The sequence below is a fragment of the Aulonocara sp. 'chitande type north' Nkhata Bay genome, linkage group LG9 (genome assembly GCF_057382095.1).
Source record: "Aulonocara sp. 'chitande type north' Nkhata Bay isolate Kocher_YH1m ecotype deep benthic linkage group LG9, A_spYH_male_GT1.1, whole genome shotgun sequence".
Classification (NCBI taxonomy): Eukaryota; Metazoa; Chordata; class Actinopteri; order Cichliformes; family Cichlidae; genus Aulonocara; species Aulonocara sp. 'chitande type north' Nkhata Bay.
In genome coordinates this window covers 4811554-4833524 of record NC_141352.1, presented here as the reverse complement: position 1 = coordinate 4833524, position 21971 = coordinate 4811554, and the positions used below count along the sequence as shown (strand labels likewise).

Here is a 21971-nt window from a genome sequence, read left to right as displayed (position 1 = left end):
AGACCTGTAACGTCTTCTGTAAGAAGCTTTTCTGTCCCCCACTCGTTACCTGTATGAATGGCACCTGTTTGAACTCATCATCTGTATAAAAGACACCTGTCCACAGCCTCAAACAGTCAGACTCCAAACTCCGCCATGGCCAAGACCAAAGAGCTTTCGAAGGACGCCAGGAAAAGTATTGTAGACCTGCACCAGACTGGGAAGAGTGAATCTACAATAGGCAAGCAGCTTGGTGTGAAAAAATCAACTGTGGGAGCAATCATCAGAAAATGGAAGACATACAAGACCACTGATAATCTCCCTGGATCTGGGGCTCCACGCAAGATCTCATCCCGTGGGGTCAAAATGATCATGAGAACGGTGAGCAAAGATCCCAGAACCACACGGGGGGACCTGGTGAATGACCTGCAGAGAGCTGGGACCAAAGTAACAAAGGTCACCATCAGTAACACACTACAACGGCAGGGAATCAAATCCCGCAGTGCCAGACGTGTTCCGCTGCTGAAGCCAGTGCATGTCCAGGCCCGTCTGAAGTTTGCCAGAGAGCACATGGATGATACAGCAGAGGATTGGGAGAATGTCATGTGGTCAGATGAAACCAAAGTAGAACTTTTTGGTATAAACTCAACTCGTCGTGTTTGGAGGAAGAAGAATACTGAGTTGCATCCCAAGAACACCATACCTACTGTGAAGCATGGGGGTGGAAACATCATGCTATGGGGCTGTTTTTCTGCCAAGGGGACAGGACGACTGATCCGTGTTAAGGACAGAATGAATGGGGCCATGTATCGTGAGATTTTGAGCCAAAACCTCCTTCCATCAGTGAGAACTTTGAAGATGAAACGAGGCTGGGTCTTCCAACATGACAATGATCCAAAACACACTGCCCGGGCAACAAAGGAGTGGCTCCGTAAGAAGCATTTGAAAGTCCTGGAGTGGCCTAGCCAGTCTCCAGACCTCAACCCCATAGAAAATCTGTGGCGGGAGTTGAAAGTCCGTGTTGCTCGGCGACAGCCCCAAAACATCACTGCTCTCGAGAAGATCTGCATGGAGGAATGGGCCAAAATACCAGCTACTGTGTGTGCAAACCTGGTAAAGACCTATAGTAAACGTTTGACCTCTGTTATTGCCAACAAAGGTTATGTTACAAAGTATTGAGTTGTATTTTTGTTATTGACCAAATACTTATTTTCCACCCTGATTTACGAATAAATTCTTTACAAATCCTACCATGTGGATTCATGGATTTTTTTTTCACATTCTGTCTCTCACAGTTGAAGTGTACCTCTGGTGCAAATTACTGACCTCTGTCATCATTTTAGGTGGGGGAACTTGCACAATCGGTGGCTGACTAAATACTTTTTTGCCCCACTGTAAATAGTTAAAAATGTAAAATGAATTAAAACAAGGGGTTGGCCAAGGGGTAACACGATAAAAATCAATAAAACACAACATTAAAAGTCCAGTGGCCTGCGCCACGACCTAAAAGTCCCAGGGAGCTAAGAAATCCAGCGAAATGGTGTAAAAGGGAAACCCAGCGGAGTCCTCGCCTTCCTCCCCACATTCCGCGTCCCGGTACGCTGAAGAAAGGGAGGGAGTGGCAGTCACTATTCTTTTCAGGCAGTTTTCATTCGTAAAAAGGGGATAAGTCGAAGACTTACCCCGGGTGGGCAGAGCTCTCAACTCCGCCCGCCGCTTCTTTAAAACTGCAAATTGGCACCAGCTGTCTCGCCACCTCTGCTCTCCCGCAGTGCACAAGCTGGGCTCTTGTTGCTACTGCCGTCCAACTGTTCGCTCCCTAGTTGCTGGTGCTGTATCGTGCTCTCTGGAACGCCAAGCTCCAACTGTCTTATGTGTCACTCTTTTCGTGTCGCTCTCAAACCTCATGTCAGGCCTCATGTCCCACGCCATGTGTCACGCCTCTGTGACTTCACCCTGAAGCCTCACGTCAGGCCTCTCAGGCCTCATCTCTTAAGCCTCCGTGTCACTCCAGGCTCTCGTGGGTTCCCGTGACACTCATGGGTGCCTTCATGCTTCGGTCCTCTCTTGCCTCTCGGTCGAACTCCTTCCTGTGGTCTGCCAGGCCCTCTTATTGGCCTCTCTGGGATTATTTATTTATTTATTTATTAACCTTTATTTAACCAGGAAGATCCCATTGAGATTAAAAACCTCTTTTTCAAGGGAGACCTGGCCAAGATAGGCAGCAGCAGATGTCTCACAGTTACAGAAATTACTCAAACACAGGCAGCAACAACACACATGCAACAATAAGTGAAAGAATACAAATAAAATAAAAATAAAATTCAATAAAATTCAAATAAAATAAAAAGTCAGTTAAAATGACAATCAATCTAATTGAAACAGTTGCATGTTATGGACTTGGCCTCAAGGATTCGTAGTTTAGATTTAAAATCACTTAATGAAATGAATTCAGTCATTTTCCATTCCTTCTGCAGTTTGTTCCAGGCCGAGGGTGCTAAATGGACAAAAGCTCTTTTACCAAGTTCAGTTCGGGCAAATGGAACAGAAAGCAACAAGTAACCATGCGGACGAAGAGAATACCGACCAGCATGTTTCATTACAAGCAGGGAACATATATAAGAAGGCAGCAACCCAAGTATCGCCTTATATATAAAACTGTATAAATGAGAGTTCCTCCGACTTACCAAAGCAGGCCATCCTACCTGAGAGTATAACTCACAGTGGTGAGTCTGAAATTTACAGTTAGTGATGAACCTCAGAGAAGCATGATACACAGAATCAACCATTCGAAGACATTGAGCAGAAGCATTCATATATAGAATATCACCATAATCCAGCACAGGCAAGAATGTTGCAGCAACAAGCCGCTTCTTTGTATTAAAAGAGAAACACAACTTATTTTGAAAATAAAATCTCAGTTTTAACTTCAGGTTTTTCACAAGATTCTCTACATGTGGTTTGAAGGTAAGCGAGTCATCAATTAAGATTCCCAGATATTTATAGGTGTGAACCAACTCTATTTTATTACCTTCAAGAGTGGTTACTGATGGGATTGTTTGGGCTCGTCTCCTTGATTTAGAAAACAACATGAGCTTTGTTTTGTCTGCGTTGAGAACAAGTTTAAGCTGATGTAATGAGTGCTGGACAGCAGAAAAGGCTTTCTGCAAGGAGTCGATGGCTTGGACAAGAGTTGAACCACAGCTGTAAATAACTGTATCATCAGCATAGAAGTGCAAGTTTGCATCTGGCACATGTAGACTAAGATTGTTTACGTAAATGATAAATAGAAGGGGGCCTAATACAGAACCCTGTGGCACTCCGCTGTGCACTGTAACAAAGTCAGAACATAGACCGTCAGATTTAATGCACTGAGTCCTGTTACTGAGGTAGTTTGAGAACCATGCCACTGCTCTCTCAGAGAGTCCTGACTGGAAGAGTCTAAGTTTTAAAATACAATGATCAACAGTGTCAAATGCTTTTGACAAATCAATAAAAAGGGATGCACAGTGTTGTTTTTTATCAAGTGCAATAGTAATATCATTTACCACTCTAATTGCAGCTGTGATAGTACTGTGATTCTTCCTAAAGCCTGATTGATATTCAGATAAAATGGCATTGATGTGCAAAAACTCCTTTAACTGCTCACACACAAGAGCTTCAAGAACTTTGGCCAGCACAGATAGATTAGATATTGGTCTGTAATTAGTTAACACTGCTGGGTCGCCCCCTTTTAATAGAGGAACAACAAAAGCTGATTTCCATACTGAGGGAATTTTATTCATGTCCAGTGTGAGGTTGAAAAGTGTTGTGAGAGGCTCTGCTACAAAATCAGCTGCCAGTTTCAAGAAGTAAGGATCTAGTAAGTCTGGCCCTGGAGATTTTCTAGGATCTAACAGTTTAAGAGCTTTACAGACCTCCTGCACAGAGAAAGGAACAAAGTTAAATGGCTGACCAGTGTACACCGGAAGGTTTGTGCCAGATTTTACAGAGACTGGGTTCAGAGAGTCAAACAAAGAGCCAGAAGATATAAAGTGCTTGTTAAAACAATTCATAATCTCCTTCCTATCATAAACAGGAACAGAATCCTTAAAAACATAGGTGGGTAGAGCGTGGGAGCTTTTACTCACTGAAAGAGACTTAATGATTTTCCAGAACTTCTGTGGATTATTTAGGTTCTCAGTGGTGACAGTCAGATAATATTATGTTTTAGCTTTCTTAATAGAGGAAGTACATCTGTTTCTTAGTTGTCTGAAAAGAAGCCAATCACTGGGGTAGCCTGTTTTCCTCGTTTTGGCCCAAGCCAGGTTACGCTCATGAATGATATCTGCCAGCTCTTGGGAGAACCAGGGGTTTTCACAACCTTTTATCCTATATCTTCTTAATGGAGCATGTTTATTCACAATTTGCATAAACCCATCCTTAAAGAATGCCCACGCTAATTCTACATCAGGGATCAATCCTATTTTCTTCCAGTCATAATTTGACAAATCATGATAAAATGCTTGCTCATTAAAATGTTTAAGAGTTCTTAAACATTTTAAGAGGATCTCTCGCAGGTGTGATCAGCTTATTATCAGGTAGGGGCGGAGTCTTTCCAGGACAAGTCACCAAATAAATACCATTAAAACATGCAGTAAAACTCATAAAAATAACCCAATGTACAATATTAAAACATTAAAAAGGTAAAACACAACAAAAACATGCACAGTAAAAAAACTTAGATAACTTGTCCCTTTCCACCCTGTGACATTTAGACTTAGTTTTCTGTCTCAGTGTCAAGTCTGCATTTCTGCTTTGCTTCCTTGGTCTTGGTCTTTTAACCTTAACCAAGGTTCAGGGTTGAGGTTAAAAGAAATAATTGTTGAGTGTAAATCACAAGATTCATTCTTGAGGAGACAATATGTGTTGACTCTTATCATACTCAACTTTTGCCCTCATTCGGCCAGGGACCGTCTTAGCATGTTTTCCCCAGGTGAAAAGGACATCTGGACTACTGTGCTTATCCAGCTCATACCACAACTATTGAACTATTGATGGATGAAAGGATAGATGGAATATCTTTGTAAAAATTGCAGATATCTTATAAAAAAAGGAAAGACTCGAACAGAACAGACTACTAACACAACAACAATGCAATCTGAAGACTAACTTTAATTTTCAGCACTTTAACTTGCAATTCAAACAGATTATTATTGGACAGGGCATGTTCTGAGTTTTACCACAGTCCTCACATGTTAACTATTGCAGTCCAGTAAAATAATGCATGGGGGTATGACTTCCATGGACTAACTTTTATAAATTTAATGTTGAACAATGAGCAATATTAAATCAAAGGTCAAGGAGTTATGCAAATATTTGGGCCACCGCCCAAGAACATGGGGGTGTCCATAGCAACAGTAAATGAGGACTGTCCCAACAAAAATATTATTTATTTAAGTTTTTAAATGATGTGAACACAGTGTAATTACTGACATGTCACTGCACCATATGTAGCATCAGATTCTTCAATAAATCAATAACACACTCAGAAGCTATTATGCTTCCCATGCATCACCAGCAGTTTGAAGCAGCAGGGTCTAATAGATATCTCTGGATTAGATGAAGTTGTCCACATGCTTTGTGTCAAAAAGTGTCGAAAAGCCATGTTGCAGCCCTTTACTCACTAACCTCATTAAGAATCTGACAGCTAGCCTTTACTCATATTTATGCAAATTTTGTCTTCAGCTTTTTGTTTTTCCAAACCGGCAGACTCCTGGCCATCTGGTAGCAGGAGAAAAATCCCCTGTGTGGACGGGTTAGACTTTTGTGATCTAATAAATTAAAAAAAGAGATATTACAAGAATAATCCACGTTTGCTTTCATTTTTGAGCTTTTATAACTGGTTGCAGCAGATTAGAAAATGTGCAGCATCATTGTGGTGAAATTGACCCAAAATAGGATCAACAGGCCATGAAATTGCCACTGAAATGATGGGAGTGAGACCATTTTACAGACTTTGAGAGTCCTCAGATGAGCTACAAAATGTAGCTCCTTGTCTTCGGGAGCAGGAGAGACTAAAAAAGAATGAGGTGAAATATTCATGACCTTTTGCACCAGGCTGCAGTATTGGAGACTTAAAAACTGTGATCACACTATATAATTCAACACAGAGCTGTTCCATATAGCAGTCATAAGAGATATGTGCCTTGTTACATTTGCATCATTATAGTCCATTTCCTGGCATGATATACGTTTGTTCACAGTGACAATATTATCTCAGTAATGTCGTGCATACCCACACAAAGTGAAGAAAGAATGAGTTCATGTGATTATCTGTACTCTGTCAGCATGGGATGCTGTCTGAACACCCGAGTTCATGCATAATTGATTGACATTATATGCATGTGAATTATCTGCTATGTTGTTTTCATCTTCAAGGTAAAAGAGCCATCCAGCTCTGTTGCCATGGACACCCCCACGTTCTTGAGGCTGCTAAAGCACTTACTTTCCATAGAAGTGGGAGTGGGTGTCACAAGCACTGACAGGTCTCCATCCATCTGAGAACTCATTATCACTGATGACTGCGCTGATATTCGTCACAGAGAGCACTCCTGGCATGTTAATAAGTTGTAAATGCTCACATAAATGCATTCACATGACAGTGCTCTGTTCAATGACATATGTTAAGATACATGTTTTGCATTTGAATGTTCAATGAAAGCTTATGGTCCAATTGTCTTGATGCATGCTTAATCATCCAGGTAAGGAAATCCCAAATGGTTGATTCTGTTCATCTGGACATAGCGTTTTCAGTGGGAAAAACGTTTTGTCACTCACCCAGGTGACTTCTTCAGTCTCAGCTGACTGCAGGTTTCCCCAACCTTATAAACAGTACCTTTGCACAATGACTGAAACTAGCACCACTGGTGAACAACGGGCCATGAGGTCAGTTTCTGAATCAAGAACTTGCCATAACCACTGATCAGTGACAGTTAATCATTGGTCATAGGCAGAGATGGGCAGTAACGCGTTACGCGTTACTGTAATCCGATTACTTTTTTCAAGTAACAAGTAAAGTAAGTAATTGCAAAAATGGTAATTAGATTACCGTTACTTTCCCGTAGGAACGCTGTGTTACTGCGTTACTAAAACCGTGATTTTTTTGCGAGAATGTCTCACGACAGTGACGTAAGCCTTTCAAGCAAAATATAATGGTCAACGGTGTCAAAGGCTGACGTGAGGTCCAACATTAGGAGTACAGAACACTTTCCTGCATCGTTTTGCATCAGAATGTCATTGGAAACTCTAAGAAGGGCTGTTTCAGTAGAATGAGCTCTACGAAAGCCAGACTGAAATTTGTCAAAGATATTATGTTTGTCTAAAACTGCTGTAAGCTGCTTAGCCACAACCTTCTCTAATATCTTAGCAATTAACGGTATTTTTGAGATTGGTCTTATCGGAGTAAAATATTATGTTACTATTTATAATCCTTATTATTACTGTTGCATCATTTATGATTTATCATTATTGTCATTTCATTGACACATTTATTGAAACAGTTGATGTTATATTAAAGTCTGTATTTCAGGTGTTAGCATAAGCACATAATAATCTTTCACATATTGCCTGTGTGCAGTCAGCAGCCTGCTGCATTGGAGTTTGCCTGGTAACAGATGACTCAAACGGAGTCAGGAAGTATACTTCTAAAATGTCTTTGTTTGTTGAGTGAGGTCATGCACTGAGGTTAACAACACAGACACATAGTCTGTCTGGGTAAACTGATTGCAAATGTTGTGTAAGTCTAGAAAAGTGTAATAACAGGATGCATCTGGGAGGCGGTGGAGGAACTGAGAAAGAAACTGTTCTGTTTTAGAATATCTCCTGACATAGAATTACCGGAACAGGCATGTTGTTTTTCATCTGCGGTGAGGCGAGTCACTGGTCATCATAAGTATAAATATCACACCCACCTATTGTCAGGCGGGAGATCGAGGCTGATGTTTTGCAGAGCCCATCTTCACCACATATATGTGTTTTAATAAAATCATTTGTGTTGACCCACTATGGACTTTCAGTCGTACTGTATGTCTCTTCCTCAAAATCCGAACCACGACAGTCTGTAATTGCTCGTGAGAGATGGGTCCAGCATTGGCTTTTTTAACAGGGGGTGTATAACAGCAGTTTTAAAATAAGCAGGGACTTTACCAGATCCCAGTGAGGTGTTAATTATGGTGAGCACACAGGGACCAATAGAGTGGAAGACATTTTTGAATAACGATGCGGGTAAAATGTTGAGTGAACAGGATGCTTTTGTTGCATTAACTATTTTTTCCAGCTCTGATAGTGAGAAGGGTAAAAAGCTTTCTAAAACGACAGGCCGAGCTGGCGTAGGAACTGACAATGCAGATGCTGATGGGGACAATTTTTTCCTTACATTACTAATTTTTTTCTTGAAAGAAAGAAAGAAATGTTTCGCAGTCTTTATTAGAAGAAATAATGGCAGCAGGTGGAGCAGGAGTAATAATATCAGTAATAGTGTCAAATAATACCTTAGGATTACCTCTCCTCTTTGCAACCAGATGAGAAAAATAAGCAGCCCTCGCATCTCTAATTGCATTGTTAAAAGAGGCTAAAAGATCCTTTAAGTAAAGGAGATGAACAGTTAATTGAGTTTTCCTCCATAAGCGCTCAGCTTTACGACAATCACGTTTTATGGAGTGGATGTTGTCATTTAGCCAGGGTAAGGACTTGGAAACAGAAACGGGTCTCATTTTAACCGGACAGATTTCATCTAAAATCGAAAAACAATGGTTATTAAATAGATCTGTTAAGAAATCAACGCCATTTTGCGTGGATAGTGTTAAATTAAAAGCATCCGAGAAATTCTCCGCTGTGGAGGAAGTTATGATGCGCGAGATAATTGTCCGATGAACAGGAGACAAAGGCTCATGAAAAGACATGTTAAAAAGAATACAGTGATGATCAGAGATAAAAATGTCCTCAGAACAAATAGAATCAATATTCAAACCCAAAGTAAAAACAAGGTCCAGTGTGTGTCCTTTGTTATGTGTCGGGCCGGACACATGCTGGGTAAAATGAAAAGAACCCATAATGTTGATAAAACCTCTGGCAAAGAGGTCGGAGTCATCATCAACATGTATGTTAAAATCCCCAACTAAAAGCAGTCTGGACAACCTCATAGTAGAGGACAGGAAGTCGCTAAACTCCGATAAAAACAAGCTATTCGGGCCGGGTGGACGATACACCACAGCACAATAAAAAGGATCCTTGCTTCCGATTTTAATAAGCTGTAATTCAAAGGAAAGAAAGTGTCCAACTTTCACTGAACGGCAGTTGAAACGGCCCTGAAACGCCACCGCGAGACCTCCTCCACGACCAGATCCCCGAGGCTGGCTGATGACGGAATAGCCATTCAGGCACATTTCAATGAGAGACGAATAGTCCAAGTCCCACTGCCAGGTCTCGGTCAGAAATAAGAAGTCCAGTTTTTTAGAAGATATAAAATCGTTAAGCACGAACGATTTATTAGTCAATGATCGGGCATTATAAAGCGCCATGTTCAGCGGGGTGGAAGCATCATTTTTGGCAGAGGCTCGAGTTAAAGGACGTAAATACTCGGAGCCTCGTAGATTCCACTCACCGAGGGGATGAAAAGCCTGTCAGCAGGAGAGGCTGGATGAACCCTTCTGAGGCAGCACGGTCTCAGAGAGCCCTGTATATCCAAGCAGGGACGTGGAAAACAAATTCCTCTCCATGGAGCTGTTCTGAGCCATAGGTAACAAAGCATGCTCGACATCGCTTTCCAGTCAGACCCCGCCGCCAGAAAAGCCTAAGCTTCACCTGGATACCTGCTCTTCTTCCTCTCCTTCTCCGTGGTCTGCGGGGAACGCTGAGGACGCTGGTCGAGGATCCAGCCACTGGCGGAGGATGGAAAGTGCCAAAGGAGTGTGGAGGAAAGTGCGGAGGATGGAAAGTGTCAAAGGAGGAGGAGGATGAGACATCTTGAGCCATCATTGGAGATCGGATGGATAACAGCGTCAAATGATCATAAACCAAGGCAGCCAGTAACATCATTGATACAAATAGAAAACAGCAGAGCAGAGAAAAACAGCACGACGAAAGAGCGTGACAAACTGCACCCAGCAGCGGCAAAGCCAAACACAGGCGCCATCATATATATATATATATTAAAAAAAAAACACCCAGCACACCCCTGCGGGCGGTTTATCCTTCAAGCTCGGGTCCTCTACCAGAGGCCTGGGAGCTTGAGGGTCCTTATCTTAGCTGTTCCCAGGACTGCGCTCTTCTGGACAGAGATCTCCGATGTTATTCCCGGGATCTGCTGGAGCCACTCGCCTAGCTTGGGAGTCACCGCACCTAGTGCTCTGATTACCACGGGGACCACTGTTACCTTCACCCTCCACATCCTCTCGAGCTCTTCTCTGAGCCCTTGGTATTTCTCCAGCTTCTCGTGCTCTGTGTCTCCGCTCCCGTGATACGTGTGCTCGCTGCCCTCCCGTTTCCGCACTCCTGCTGGAAAATCCACAGAGGCAGCTGTTAACACACCTCTGAACAGCGACAGACTAGCACTCACTTGATTAGACTGAAAACACTGACGGGTAGTCACTGAACGATCCAGCGTCGGAGAGAGCTCTACCACACTCTAAAGTAGCTCCTCCAATGAGGCTTGATCAGCGCCAGGTGTGCGTTACAGTCCTTGGGTGTGACCGGTCAGCTGGCAGGGCCACATCCACCAGGCCTGAAAGTGCCTGTCATGACCGCACCCTCACACACACACACGCACACACGCACACACCCATACACACCTGCCAGTACACAAACAAGGAACACAGGACAGCAGCAGTACAGAAGACACAACCCTCAAATAATAATAATAATAATGATGATAATAATAACAATAATAATAGTCCACACTGCTCATGGACCCCGAGTCCCTGGAACCAGGTCCGTGACAGTATCTTTGTATTTCCGGTGCTGATGCTGCACTGAGCGGACAGCTCCTGAAGCAGATTGTCAGATGATTTCTTTGCATTTTGCATCAGATTATAACTTTGTTTGTAAGATTCAGATAATTATTTATTAAAAGCTAGAGATTTTAAATGAGAATAAGAAAGAAAAGTATGTCTTTGTGCCCCCCTCTCCCTGTTTATGCCCTACATGATCCCCTGGCAAAACTTTGCTAGACCCGCCCCTGCACAGTTACCAGCTGTCAGCTGCTTAGAAAAGGATCCTGGTGTTATTTGTCTCTCAGAAACAGTTCATAACTTCCCTTCAACTCATTCCTGTCACCTAAAAGGCAAACCTGTTTCTCCATCACTTATTCAGCTCTGATGATCCAGTAAGGACATCTCCTGGTTTCATCTTCATGTTTCCCTCTCACCACATATCCAAAACGACATCATGACCAGCAGCTTTACAGCTGTGGCTCCAGCATTTAGGGACCAGTTGATCCAATCCAATTTTGTGAATTCAATTAATGAAGTAGTGCAGAATGAGACAATGTGTGAAGTTAAAAATGCACCTCGGCACACCCTGATCATAGATGAGAGCACAGACATAACAGTGCACAAAATGCTAGTCCTGTATATTAAATACAGGGAGGAAAATAACGTCAACCATAAAACTGTGTTTGGTGGCATCATCCAGCTGACAGCATGCACGGCTCAGGATATTGTGCAGGCAATAACTCAGTTTTACACCAAGCACGAACTAGACCAGGGGTGGGCAAACTTTTAGATTCGTGGGCCACATTGAGTTCTAATATTTGACAAAGGGGCCGGAACAGGATCAGATAGAGGGCATGCTTTGAAAACATCACCTCATTGGGGGAAAAATACACATCTTGGGATATGGAGAAAACATGTGCTTTAATTTCCAATGAAAATGAAGAAAAGCGTTACAATAAAATCTCTGACTTCAAAATGAGTCTTTAAACACTGAAAATCAAATAAATGAACATTTTTATTTTAAAGCACTGAAGGTTCTGTTATCCTTCAGGATATCACCATCACTCTCCTTCTGACTCTCTCTTTTTTTTTTTTTCTCAAAAATGGTAGGAGATGCAGATGTACTTGTCCTGTTCCTTTTATTCAATTTGTTTCCCCGGTGCCAAAAGTCAACAACGACCAGTGCAAGAACAAAACAATTGCAGCAAGTCAGTCTGTGAAGCGTTATATTTGATCTGCGCGCACTGTTCATTTTAACAACGTGCGTATCACGGAGAGACACACATTTTAATGGGAGCAGTGTTGTTGGTCTCCTTTTTTAGCCAGCGCATCAAAGTCTGGAGTTAGTTTTGTTGTGGCGATTCTCAGGATAGATCTGAGGTGTAGGTCTGTTAACTTGGATCTGTGGCTGGCTTTGTTGATGTTGATGTTCATGACGCTGAATGTCCGTTCACACACGAAGGTAGAGCCGAACAAAGCCAACATCATCTGCGCTTTTCGCCTTAGATTTGGAAACGCGGCATCATTGAGTGAAGCATAGAAGTCATTTAGTTTCAGAGAGCTGAACTTCTCTTTTAAGGCAGGGTCGGACTGAAGGTCGATGAGTTTGAGCTGAAGCTCCTCTGGAGCTGTTTCGGGGTCTTGTGACAGAGGAAAGGCCACCAATTGGAGTGACTTGTCAATTTTATCGAAATCCAAAAACCGACGGCAGAATTCTCCGTGCAGTGCATCCAGTGACTCACTGTATTTCTTTACTTTTGCTCCGGCCTCTTTCAGCGTGGCTAGTGTAGGAAAATGAGTGAATGACTTGTTCAAAATCTGCCTAGAGAATAAAGCCAGCTTGGATTTGAAGGCTTTCACGTTTGTGTGCATGTCATGCACAAACAGCTCCTTCCCCTGCAGTTTCACGTTGAGCTCATTCAAGTGTGAAAATACGTCCGTAGCAAACGCAAAGTCACACATCCAGCTGTTGTTGCTCAGCTCAGGAAATTCATCAGTCTTCCCCTGCCGCTCCAAAAACACGCCAATCTCCTCTTTGAGCTCCCACACTCGTTGAAACACTTCGCCCAAACTCAACCAGCGAACACAGGAGTGATAAAGCAGGTCCTGGTGATCCGCATCAGTTTCCTCCAGGAACGCAATGAACTGACGGTGCTGAAGTTGACGAGTTTCACCACAGGATTCACAACATGATTCAGCTGTAACACCGATTTACATAGAGATTCCTGGTGGAGGATGCAGTGGAGGAAAATGACATCCTGGTCAGGGTTTTCATCTTTCACTTTATTCTGGATTCTCCTGAGCAGGCCAACGTTTTTTCCCGTTAAATTCGGAGATCCATCTGTGGTGACGTTAACAAGCTTACTCCAGGGAAGCTTCATGTTTTCGATGGCAGCAGACACTCGTTCAAACAAGTCCTCTCCCCGTGTTTGTCCTTTCAGAGACTCCATTGTCAAAAACTCCTCCGTTATTTCAAAAGTTTTGTTGATTCCTCGGATAAAAATGAGGAGCTGAGCAGTGTCTTTGACATCGTTGCTTTCATCCAGTGCTAAAGAATAAAAAGTGAATGACTTTGCCTTTTTGTTTAATATGCTGGTGATATCTTCATCTATTAGTTCTACACGGCTAGTCACTGTCCGCCGTGATAAACTGATTTTCTCAAATTTGTCATTCGTCTCCGGGCACAAAATACAGTGGGGCAAAAAAGTATTTAGTCAGCCATCGATTGTGCAAGTTCCCCCACCTAAAATGATGACAGAGGTCAGTAATTTGCACCAGAGGTACACTTCAACTGTGAGAGACAGAATGTGAAAAAAAAATCCATGAATCCACATGGTAGGATTTGTAAAGAATTTATTCGTAAATCAGGGTGGAAAATAAGTGTCACGGTCCTGGGTCTCCTGACCCAGCGTTTTTAGTTCTTTGTGATTTTCGTATTATTGTACTTGTGTGATTTATTCTATGGCTTCTAGTTTTGATCCCTTGCCCTTCATGTCTCCCTGTGTGCCCCTCTATGTATTTATGAGCCCTCGTCCCCTTTCGTGTTTATTCCGTGTCTCCCCTGCCTGTTATGTTGGTGTTCTACTCGTGCTCTCTCTCCTCCTGTCTGAACCTCTGTGCTCCCTGTTTCACCTCTCCCGTCAGTGTTCAGTTCACCCCGCCCTGTCTCGTTATGGCTATCAGTGTCACCTGTGTTCCCCGTGTGTTCCCACTCCCCTCGTTAACCCTCTGTGTATTTCTGTCTGCGTCTCCCTCTGTTCAGCGTGACGTCGTCCCTCTTGCTGTGTGGATCTCCCTGTGTGTCTCTCTGTGAGTTCTTAGTTTATGGTTTCCCAGTTTGGTTTAGTTTATATGTCTGTTCTGCCAGCGAATAAAGCTGAGTTTTGAGTTCATTCCCTCGTGCCTGTGAGTCCTGCATTTTGGGTCCTACTCCTGCCTGCCGCACAGCGCTCCGTGACAGTACGACGTCACCAGATATGGACCCAGCAGACTTACCCGGGGAGAGCGATCTGATACGTGTCCAACGCCTAGTCGAGTGGATAACTCACACTTCCAATACAAGGGCCAAGATTGTGGGGATAAATGCTATCGAAGCAATCCTCAAAGGAAATTCTCATCTCCGCCAGGTCAGTGGATGTTTGGACCTATTGGCCAATTTGAATAACGCCCGGGAGGCGGCGCGAACTCGGGAAATATCAGACTTGGCCCAGCAGCAACAGACAACAGCCACCCTGGAGCAGCCGCGTCAGTTTCACCGGCCGGATGTGGTTTTTCCCGGCCCTTTGGAGCCATCTGCGGGGAAAAAGAAACGGCATTCACGCCGCCGACGCGCCACCCCACAGCCGGACATTCAGCCTTCTAATTCACCTGTTGTGCTACCAGAAGCTCAGTCGGCTCCCTCGCAGCCCGTCCCAGCTCAGTTAGCTCCCTCGCAGCCCGTCCCAGCTCAGTTAGCTCCCTCGCAGCCCGTCCCAGCTCAGCCAGCTCCCTCGCAGCCCGTCCCAGCTCAGCCAGCTCCCTCGCAGCCCGTCCCAGCTCAGCCAGCTCCCTCGCAGTCCTTCACAGCTCCGTTAGCTCCCTCGCAGCCACCCTCAGTTCAGTCTCCTGTGTCCCCGTTAGCTCAGCCATTAACTCCACCACAAGCTCCATTTTCACCTCTACCATCGCTTCAGTCATCAGTTCGGTCTGCCACTCAGTCGCCCTTAGCTCCATCATCCACACTGCCACCTGTTTCTCTTCCACCACAACCGTCACTACACCCAGCCACTCAGGCTGCTACTCAGCCAGTCATTCAACCCATAGCCCTGCCGTTGCCATACCCTGTAGCTGAGCCACTAGCCGTCCGACCCACAGCCACTTCAGTCACTCCTTCACCCGTTACACCTCCACTACAACCATCAGTGCAGTCTCCAGTGTCCCCAGTGCAGTCTCCAGTGTCCCCAGTGCAGTCTCCGGTGTCCCCAGTGCAGTCTCCGGTGTCCCCAGTGCAGTCTCCGGTGTCCCCAGTGCAGTCTCCGGTGTCCCCAGTGCAGCCTCCTTTAGCACAGTCACCCACTCAACCACCAGCACCACAACCGTCACTACCTCTAGTTCATTCCCCTGTGAAGTCATTTACTTCTCCACCGTTAGCAGCTCAGGTCCCCGTGTGTCCAGCAGCTCAGGTCCCCGTGTGTCCAGCAGCTCAGGTCCCCGTGTGTCCAGCAGCTCAGGTCCCCGTGTGTCCAGCAGCTCAGCTCGCACCTGAACCTTTGGCCCAGTTCCCCGTAGCAGTGCGGTTTTCTAGCCAGCTTAACATTGAGCCCGGGGTCCCAATCCTCTCTGGCTCTACTTCAGCTCCTGCTGGAAGCTCGGATGAGCTCATCCAGGACTCCGCGGCTCCCACGCCGCCATCTACCTCGTCCGCTGGGGGTTCCAGTGAGCCCGGCCAGCACCTCCCTGTCTCCGCTGGAGGGTCCGAGAGGCCCGTTCAGCCTCCTGTCTCCGCTGGAGGGTCCGAGGGGCCCGTTCAGCCTCCTGTCTCCGCTGGAGGGTCCGAGGGGCCCGTTCAGCCTCCTGTCTCCGCTGGAGGGTCCGAGGGGCCCGTTCAGCCTCCTGTCTCCGCTGGAGGGTCCGAGGGGCCCGTTCAGCCTCCTGTCTCCGCTGGAGGGTCCGAGGGGCCCGTTCAGCCTCACGCCGCATCAGCTGGAGGGCCCGAGGAGCCTGTCCAGCCGCCATCTGCGACCGCCTCGTCATCACCTGGCCCGGCTACATCCGCCTGTGCTTCTGCTACGCCTGGCCCGGCCTCAGCCTCTGCAACCTCGCCTGGCCCGGCCTCAGCCTCTGCAACCTCGCCTGGCCCGGCCTCAGCCTCTGCAACCTCGCCTGGCCCGGCCTCAGCCTCTGCAACCTCGCCTGGCCCGGCCTCAGCCTCTGCAACCTCGCCTGGCCCGGCCTCCGAGCCTTCGTCTGCCGCAGCCTCTTCAGAGCCTTCGTCTGCCGCAGCCTCCTCTTCAGAGCCTTCGTCTGCCGCAGCCTCCTCTTCAGAGCCTTCGTCTGCCGCAGCCTCCTCTTCAGAGCCTTCGTCTGCCGCAGCCTCCTCTTCAGAGCCTTCGTCTGCCGCAGCCTCCTCTTCAGAGCCTTCGTCTGCCGCAGCCTCCTCTTCAGAGCCTTCGTCTGCCGCAGCCTCCTCTTCAGAGCCTTCGTCTGCCGCAGCCTCCTCTTCAGAGCCTTCGTCTGCCGCAGCCTCCTCTTCAGAGCCTTCGTCTGCCGCAGCCTCCTCTTCAGCTGCCTCGTCTGGTCCAGCATCCTCATCAGCTGCCTCGTCTGGCCCTGCGCCCACCGGGCCATGGCCGGCACGCCTGGGACTGGAGGGCCGCCGCTGCCTTCCGCGCGGTCGGCCTCCTGAACTGTTTCCGCGTCGCCGCCGTTGCCTTGCGCACGGCCGGCCTCCTGAACTGTTTCCGCGTCGCCGCCGTTGCCTTGCGCACGGTCGGCCTCCTGAACTGTTTCCGCGTCTCCGCCGTTGCCTTGCGCACGGTCGGCCTCCTGAACTGTTTCCGCGTCTCCGCCGTTGCCTTCCGCACGGTCGGCCCCCTGAACTGCTCTGTGTTTTGGGTTGTTTTCTTGGGCTCCGGTGTTTTCTGTGCTCTTTGTTTTCTGTTCCGAGCCCTCCGTCCTGGGCCCCCGCCGCCCGCCCTGGGTTGTTTTCTGTTTGGTTTTGTTTTTCTGTGTTTGGGCTGTCTGGAGCCAGCCCTTGAGGGGGGGGTACTGTCACGGTCCTGGGTCTCCTGACCCAGCGTTTTTAGTTCTTTGTGATTTTCGTATTATTGTACTTGTGTGATTTATTCTATGGCTTCTAGTTTTGATCCCTTGCCCTTCATGTCTCCCTGTGTGCCCCTCTATGTATTTATGAGCCCTCGTCCCCTTTCGTGTTTATTCCGTGTCTCCCCTGCCTGTTATGTTGGTGTTCTACTCGTGCTCTCTCTCCTCCTGTCTGAACCTCTGTGCTCCCTGTTTCACCTCTCCCGTCAGTGTTCAGTTCACCCCGCCCTGTCTCGTTATGGCTATCAGTGTCACCTGTGTTCCCCGTGTGTTCCCACTCCCCTCGTTAACCCTCTGTGTATTTCTGTCTGCGTCTCCCTCTGTTCAGCGTGACGTCGTCCCTCTTGCTGTGTGGATCTCCCTGTGTGTCTCTCTGTGAGTTCTTAGTTTATGGTTTCCCAGTTTGGTTTAGTTTATATGTCTGTTCTGCCAGCGAATAAAGCTGAGTTTTGAGTTCATTCCCTCGTGCCTGTGAGTCCTGCATTTTGGGTCCTACTCCTGCCTGCCGCACAGCGCTCCGTGACAATAAGTATTTAGTCAATAACAAAAATACAACTCAATACTTTGTAACATAACCTTTGTTGGCAATAACAGAGGTCAAACGTTTACTATAGGTCTTTACCAGGTTTGCACACACAGTAGCTGGTATTTTGGCCCATTCCTCCATGCAGATCTTCTCGAGAGCAGTGATGTTTTGGGGCTGTCGCCGAGCAACACGGACTTTCAACTCCCGCCACAGATTTTCTATGGGGTTGAGGTCTGGAGACTGGCTAGGCCACTCCAGGACTTTCAAATGCTTCTTACGGAGCCACTCCTTTGTTGCCCGGGCGGTGTGTTTTGGATCATTGTCATGTTGGAAGACCCAGCCTCGTTTCATCTTCAAAGTTCTCACTGATGGAAGGAGGTTTTGGCTCAAAATCTCACGATACATGGCCCCATTCATTCTGTCCTTAACACGGATCAGTCGTCCTGTCCCCTTGGCAGAAAAACAGCCCCATAGCATGATGTTTCCACCCCCATGCTTCACAGTAGGTATGGTGTTCTTGGGATGCAACTCAGTATTCTTCTTCCTCCAAACACGACGAGTTGAGTTTATACCAAAAAGTTCTACTTTGGTTTCATCTGACCACATGACATTCTCCCAATCCTCTGCTGTATCATCCATGTGCTCTCTGGCAAACTTCAGACGGGCCTGGACATGCACTGGCTTCAGCAGCGGAACACGTCTGGCACTGCGGGATTTGATTCCCTGCCGTTGTAGTGTGTTACTGATGGTGACCTTTGTTACTTTGGTCCCAGCTCTCTGCAGGTCATTCACCAGGTCCCCCCGTGTGGTTCTGGGATCTTTGCTCACCGTTCTCATGATCATTTTGACCCCACGGGATGAGATCTTGCGTGGAGCCCCAGATCCAGGGAGATTATCAGTGGTCTTGTATGTCTTCCATTTTCTGATGATTGCTCCCACAGTTGATTTTTTCACACCAAGCTGCTTGCCTATTGTAGATTCACTCTTCCCAGTCTGGTGCAGGTCTACAATACTTTTCCTGGTGTCCTTCGAAAGCTCTTTGGTCTTGGCCATGGCGGAGTTTGGAGTCTGACTGTTTGAGGCTGTGGACAGGTGTCTTTTATACAGATGATGAGTTCAAACAGGTGCCATTCATACAGGTAACGAGTGGGGGACAGAAAAGCTTCTTATAGAAGACGTTACAGGTCTGTGAGAGCCAGAGATTTTCCTTGTTTGAGGTGACCAAATACTTATTTTCCACCCTGATTTACGAATAAATTCTTTACAAATCCTACCATGTGAATTCATGGATTTTTTTTCACATTCTGTCTCTCACAGTTGAAGTGTACCTCTGGTGCAAATTACTGACCTCTGTCATCATTTTAAGTGGGGGAACTTGCACGATCGGTGGCTGACTAAATACTTTTTTGCCCCACTGTATCTGCTGTCTCTACCATACATTCTTTTAAAAACTCGCCCTCAGACAGTGGTTTGCTGGCCTTTGCTATTTTGAATGAAAGCATAAAACTGGCCTTGGTACTTGACTCTTGAATGGCAGTTTGACTTTGCTGAGCCTTCAAATTAGCTGCCAACTTCTCAGCAGCAGCTTCCCGTTCTTTTGTTGAGAGCTTGCTAGCATAATTAGCGTGCTTTGTGGCAAAGTGACGGCTAATATTATACTGTTTAAAAACCGCCACAGTTTCTTGGCATATCAGGCAAACAGCAGATGATCGGTGTTCAGTGAAAAAATATTTAGTTGTCCACTCCTTTTTGAACACTCAACATTCTCTGTCCACTTTCCTTTTCTTGGGTACGCTCATCTTCATAGAGGGTCGGTGGGTCACAGGGTAAAGTGCAAACGTGGAGTAATAGGCCTGCGCTTCACCTCAAGAAAGCCAATATATCTAGAGTGCGCCATCTAGTGAGGAAACATCAGAATTGCAGGGGAAATAAAACATTAACAAGGTTAATTTATTAAATTTTTTTCAAGTTTGGCGGGCCGGATCAAAACGTTTAACGGGCCGCATGTGGCCCCCGGGCCGTAGTTTGCCCATGCCTGAACTAGACATTCAGAGAATGGTGATGCTGACCTCTGATGGTGCCTCAGTAATGCTAGGAAAGCACAACGGAGTTGCAGCTTTATTAAAGCGGAAAATACCACACTTAACTGAACAGCACTGTGTAGCCCATAGAAAGGACTTGGGCATTGATGATGCGTGGAAAGATGTACCTTTGATGCGTGATGTGGAAACTCTTCTTAGAACTGTTTACTCCACTTTCTCTAGATCCACTGTAAGTAGGGGAAAATTGGAAGAACTAGCAAAGGTTCTTGATGAGGATGCACTGTCATTCAGGCCTCTGAGTGAAGTGCGATGGCTGTCGCGTCACCAAGCTGTGAATGCTGAGGAACTACACTGTGCTGAAAGAATACTGCAAGAGAGAATCCAGTGATAACAGACATCCAGTGGCAAATTACTGTTACAAAAAGCTAACCGATTCAAACTTCAAGGTTACTCTCACCGCTCTGGGAGATGTTTTGGGTGAGCTGGCACACCTGTGTCTTTCTTTTCAAAGATGCAACCTGACTGAAGGGCACTGCTTGGCAAGAGCAAAGATTGAGAAGTTGCGTTGCCAATACTTGACAGAGGAAAAGGATGTTAAGTGGAGTGACCGTGTCATAGAGGCGATGAGGGCCTTATCTGCTGATGGCAGGAATACCAGTGAGATTACTCGTGTTATTCGTAAGCTTTGTGATGACTCGGATGCTCGTTTTCCAGAGGATGAATTAAAGAGGCTGAATTAAAGGAGTGGTCTGCATTTGACATTGAGGCATTGACCTCAGACATCAGCTTTGAGTATGGAGCAGGAGACATTGCCACACTGGCAAAGAAGTACGAGGCCATTCTCCGCCCTCCACATTCAGTGGAGGTCATAAACAGTGAATATTCTGATTTCAAGTACATAATGAGGCACAAACTTAAACATGGGTCAATCAGCACATTCTCAGATATGGTGGCTGCAATGCTAAAATGTGAAGAGCTAAAACACATCTCACAGCTTGTGGATATTTGTGCTATATTTCAAGCATCCAGTGCAGATTGCGAAAGAGGCTTTAGTTTAATGAATCGTCTCAAAACAGCATCCAGAAATCGTCTTGAGGCGGACCATTTGGACCAGCTGATGCGCATAACGTCAAAGCTGCAAGCAGACGAAGCCATCAACCTGGACGACGTGAGAAGGACAGACGGGAAAAATAAGGTGAAATTTAAGCTCTTAATAAGTTTACTACTCATCTAGTGTCATTTATTGAGTTTTCATTTATGGATATTAATCATTAAATACTGTCACTAGTTTATGAGTATTAGAAATGCAAATAATTGTGTCATTATATACTGTATTTTGCAGACAAAGAGTTACAGGACAGTAGGACTGTCTCCCAGACCGCAGTAGGACAGGAGGACCAGGAGCTTCATAGACTGGCTCATGCTCATCATAACACAAGCTTTATAATAAAAATATTAAGTTTCAAAAATTGGAGTTCATAATAGGCTTGATTTGGTTGGCAGTTCATGTTTTGCCATAGTTAAAGTTAAATATTCATACTTCCAATAGCGTTGACATAGTGCACAGGTCATTATTAAAAAAAGATTTTTGTAATTTTCACTGTAAGTGGGCTAAAGCTCTTAATTAAAGGTATTCTAACAGAAATGTAAATGCTGTAATTTGGCTCTTTTTATAAACCATGTAACTTTGATGGATGCATGCTGTCGTCACCACATTGTACACATCTAATGTCGCTCACAGTGGTCCAAGGGTCCGCTCAGGGAGTCTGTGAGTTTGCTCACACACATGAAAAATTAGAGGGAACATTGGTTGTGCCATCAGTTAGCCCTTCCCGGGGCTGCCGACCCCTGGTCTAAAGTTTTAATTAAGTTCAGTGTTGCTGTTCATTTATTTTGCTTTGCAGCCACATTAGTAGTAGTGATAAGTCAAACCACTATGTTTCTTTTTGTTCCTTTTTCTTTCCAGCTGCTGGACATGATGCAGGGTGGACAGTTGATGAGGAGGATGACAACTTTGTGTTGTTTCCAGGCTGAAGGAAGTTTCATATGTTCCAAGCCATGGCCATGATATTTGGATTTTTTGAACATCATCAATTTCATTTGCTTGTTGTTCTGCTGTGTTTCAATAACACTCTGACTCTGCATAAGCATGTT

General features: G+C 45.7%; 1 protein-coding gene and 2 pseudogenes across 1 annotated transcript; 2 read left to right on the top strand and 1 right to left on the bottom strand.

Moving 5' to 3' along the window:
* The first annotated feature begins 11403 nt into the window (after positions 1-11403).
* On the top strand, positions 11404-21051 carry LOC147321462 (zinc finger protein 862-like; annotated as a pseudogene).
* Positions 12237-13399, bottom strand: LOC147321464 (general transcription factor II-I repeat domain-containing protein 2A-like; annotated as a pseudogene).
* Positions 15559-19305, top strand: LOC147321463 (uncharacterized). Its single transcript, XM_086305234.1, has 3 exons — positions 15559-15634; positions 15683-16884; positions 19238-19305. The coding sequence occupies exons 2-3, from the start codon at positions 15801-15803 to the stop codon at positions 19303-19305; spliced, it is 1152 nt and encodes a 383-aa protein (XP_086161360.1). The 5' UTR covers positions 15559-15634; positions 15683-15800.
* Positions 21052-21971: the final 920 nt, after the last annotated feature.

Excerpts from the sequence above, each read along its gene's own strand:
- LOC147321463 (XM_086305234.1), top strand. The coding sequence starts at position 15,801 with ATGAGCTCATCCAGGACTCCGCGGCTCCCACGCCGCCATCTACCTCGT. Across the intron at positions 16,885-19,237 it reads CACGGCCGGCCTCCTGAACT|ACAGTGGTTTGCTGGCCTTT; the intron begins GTTTCCGCGTCG and ends ACTCGCCCTCAG.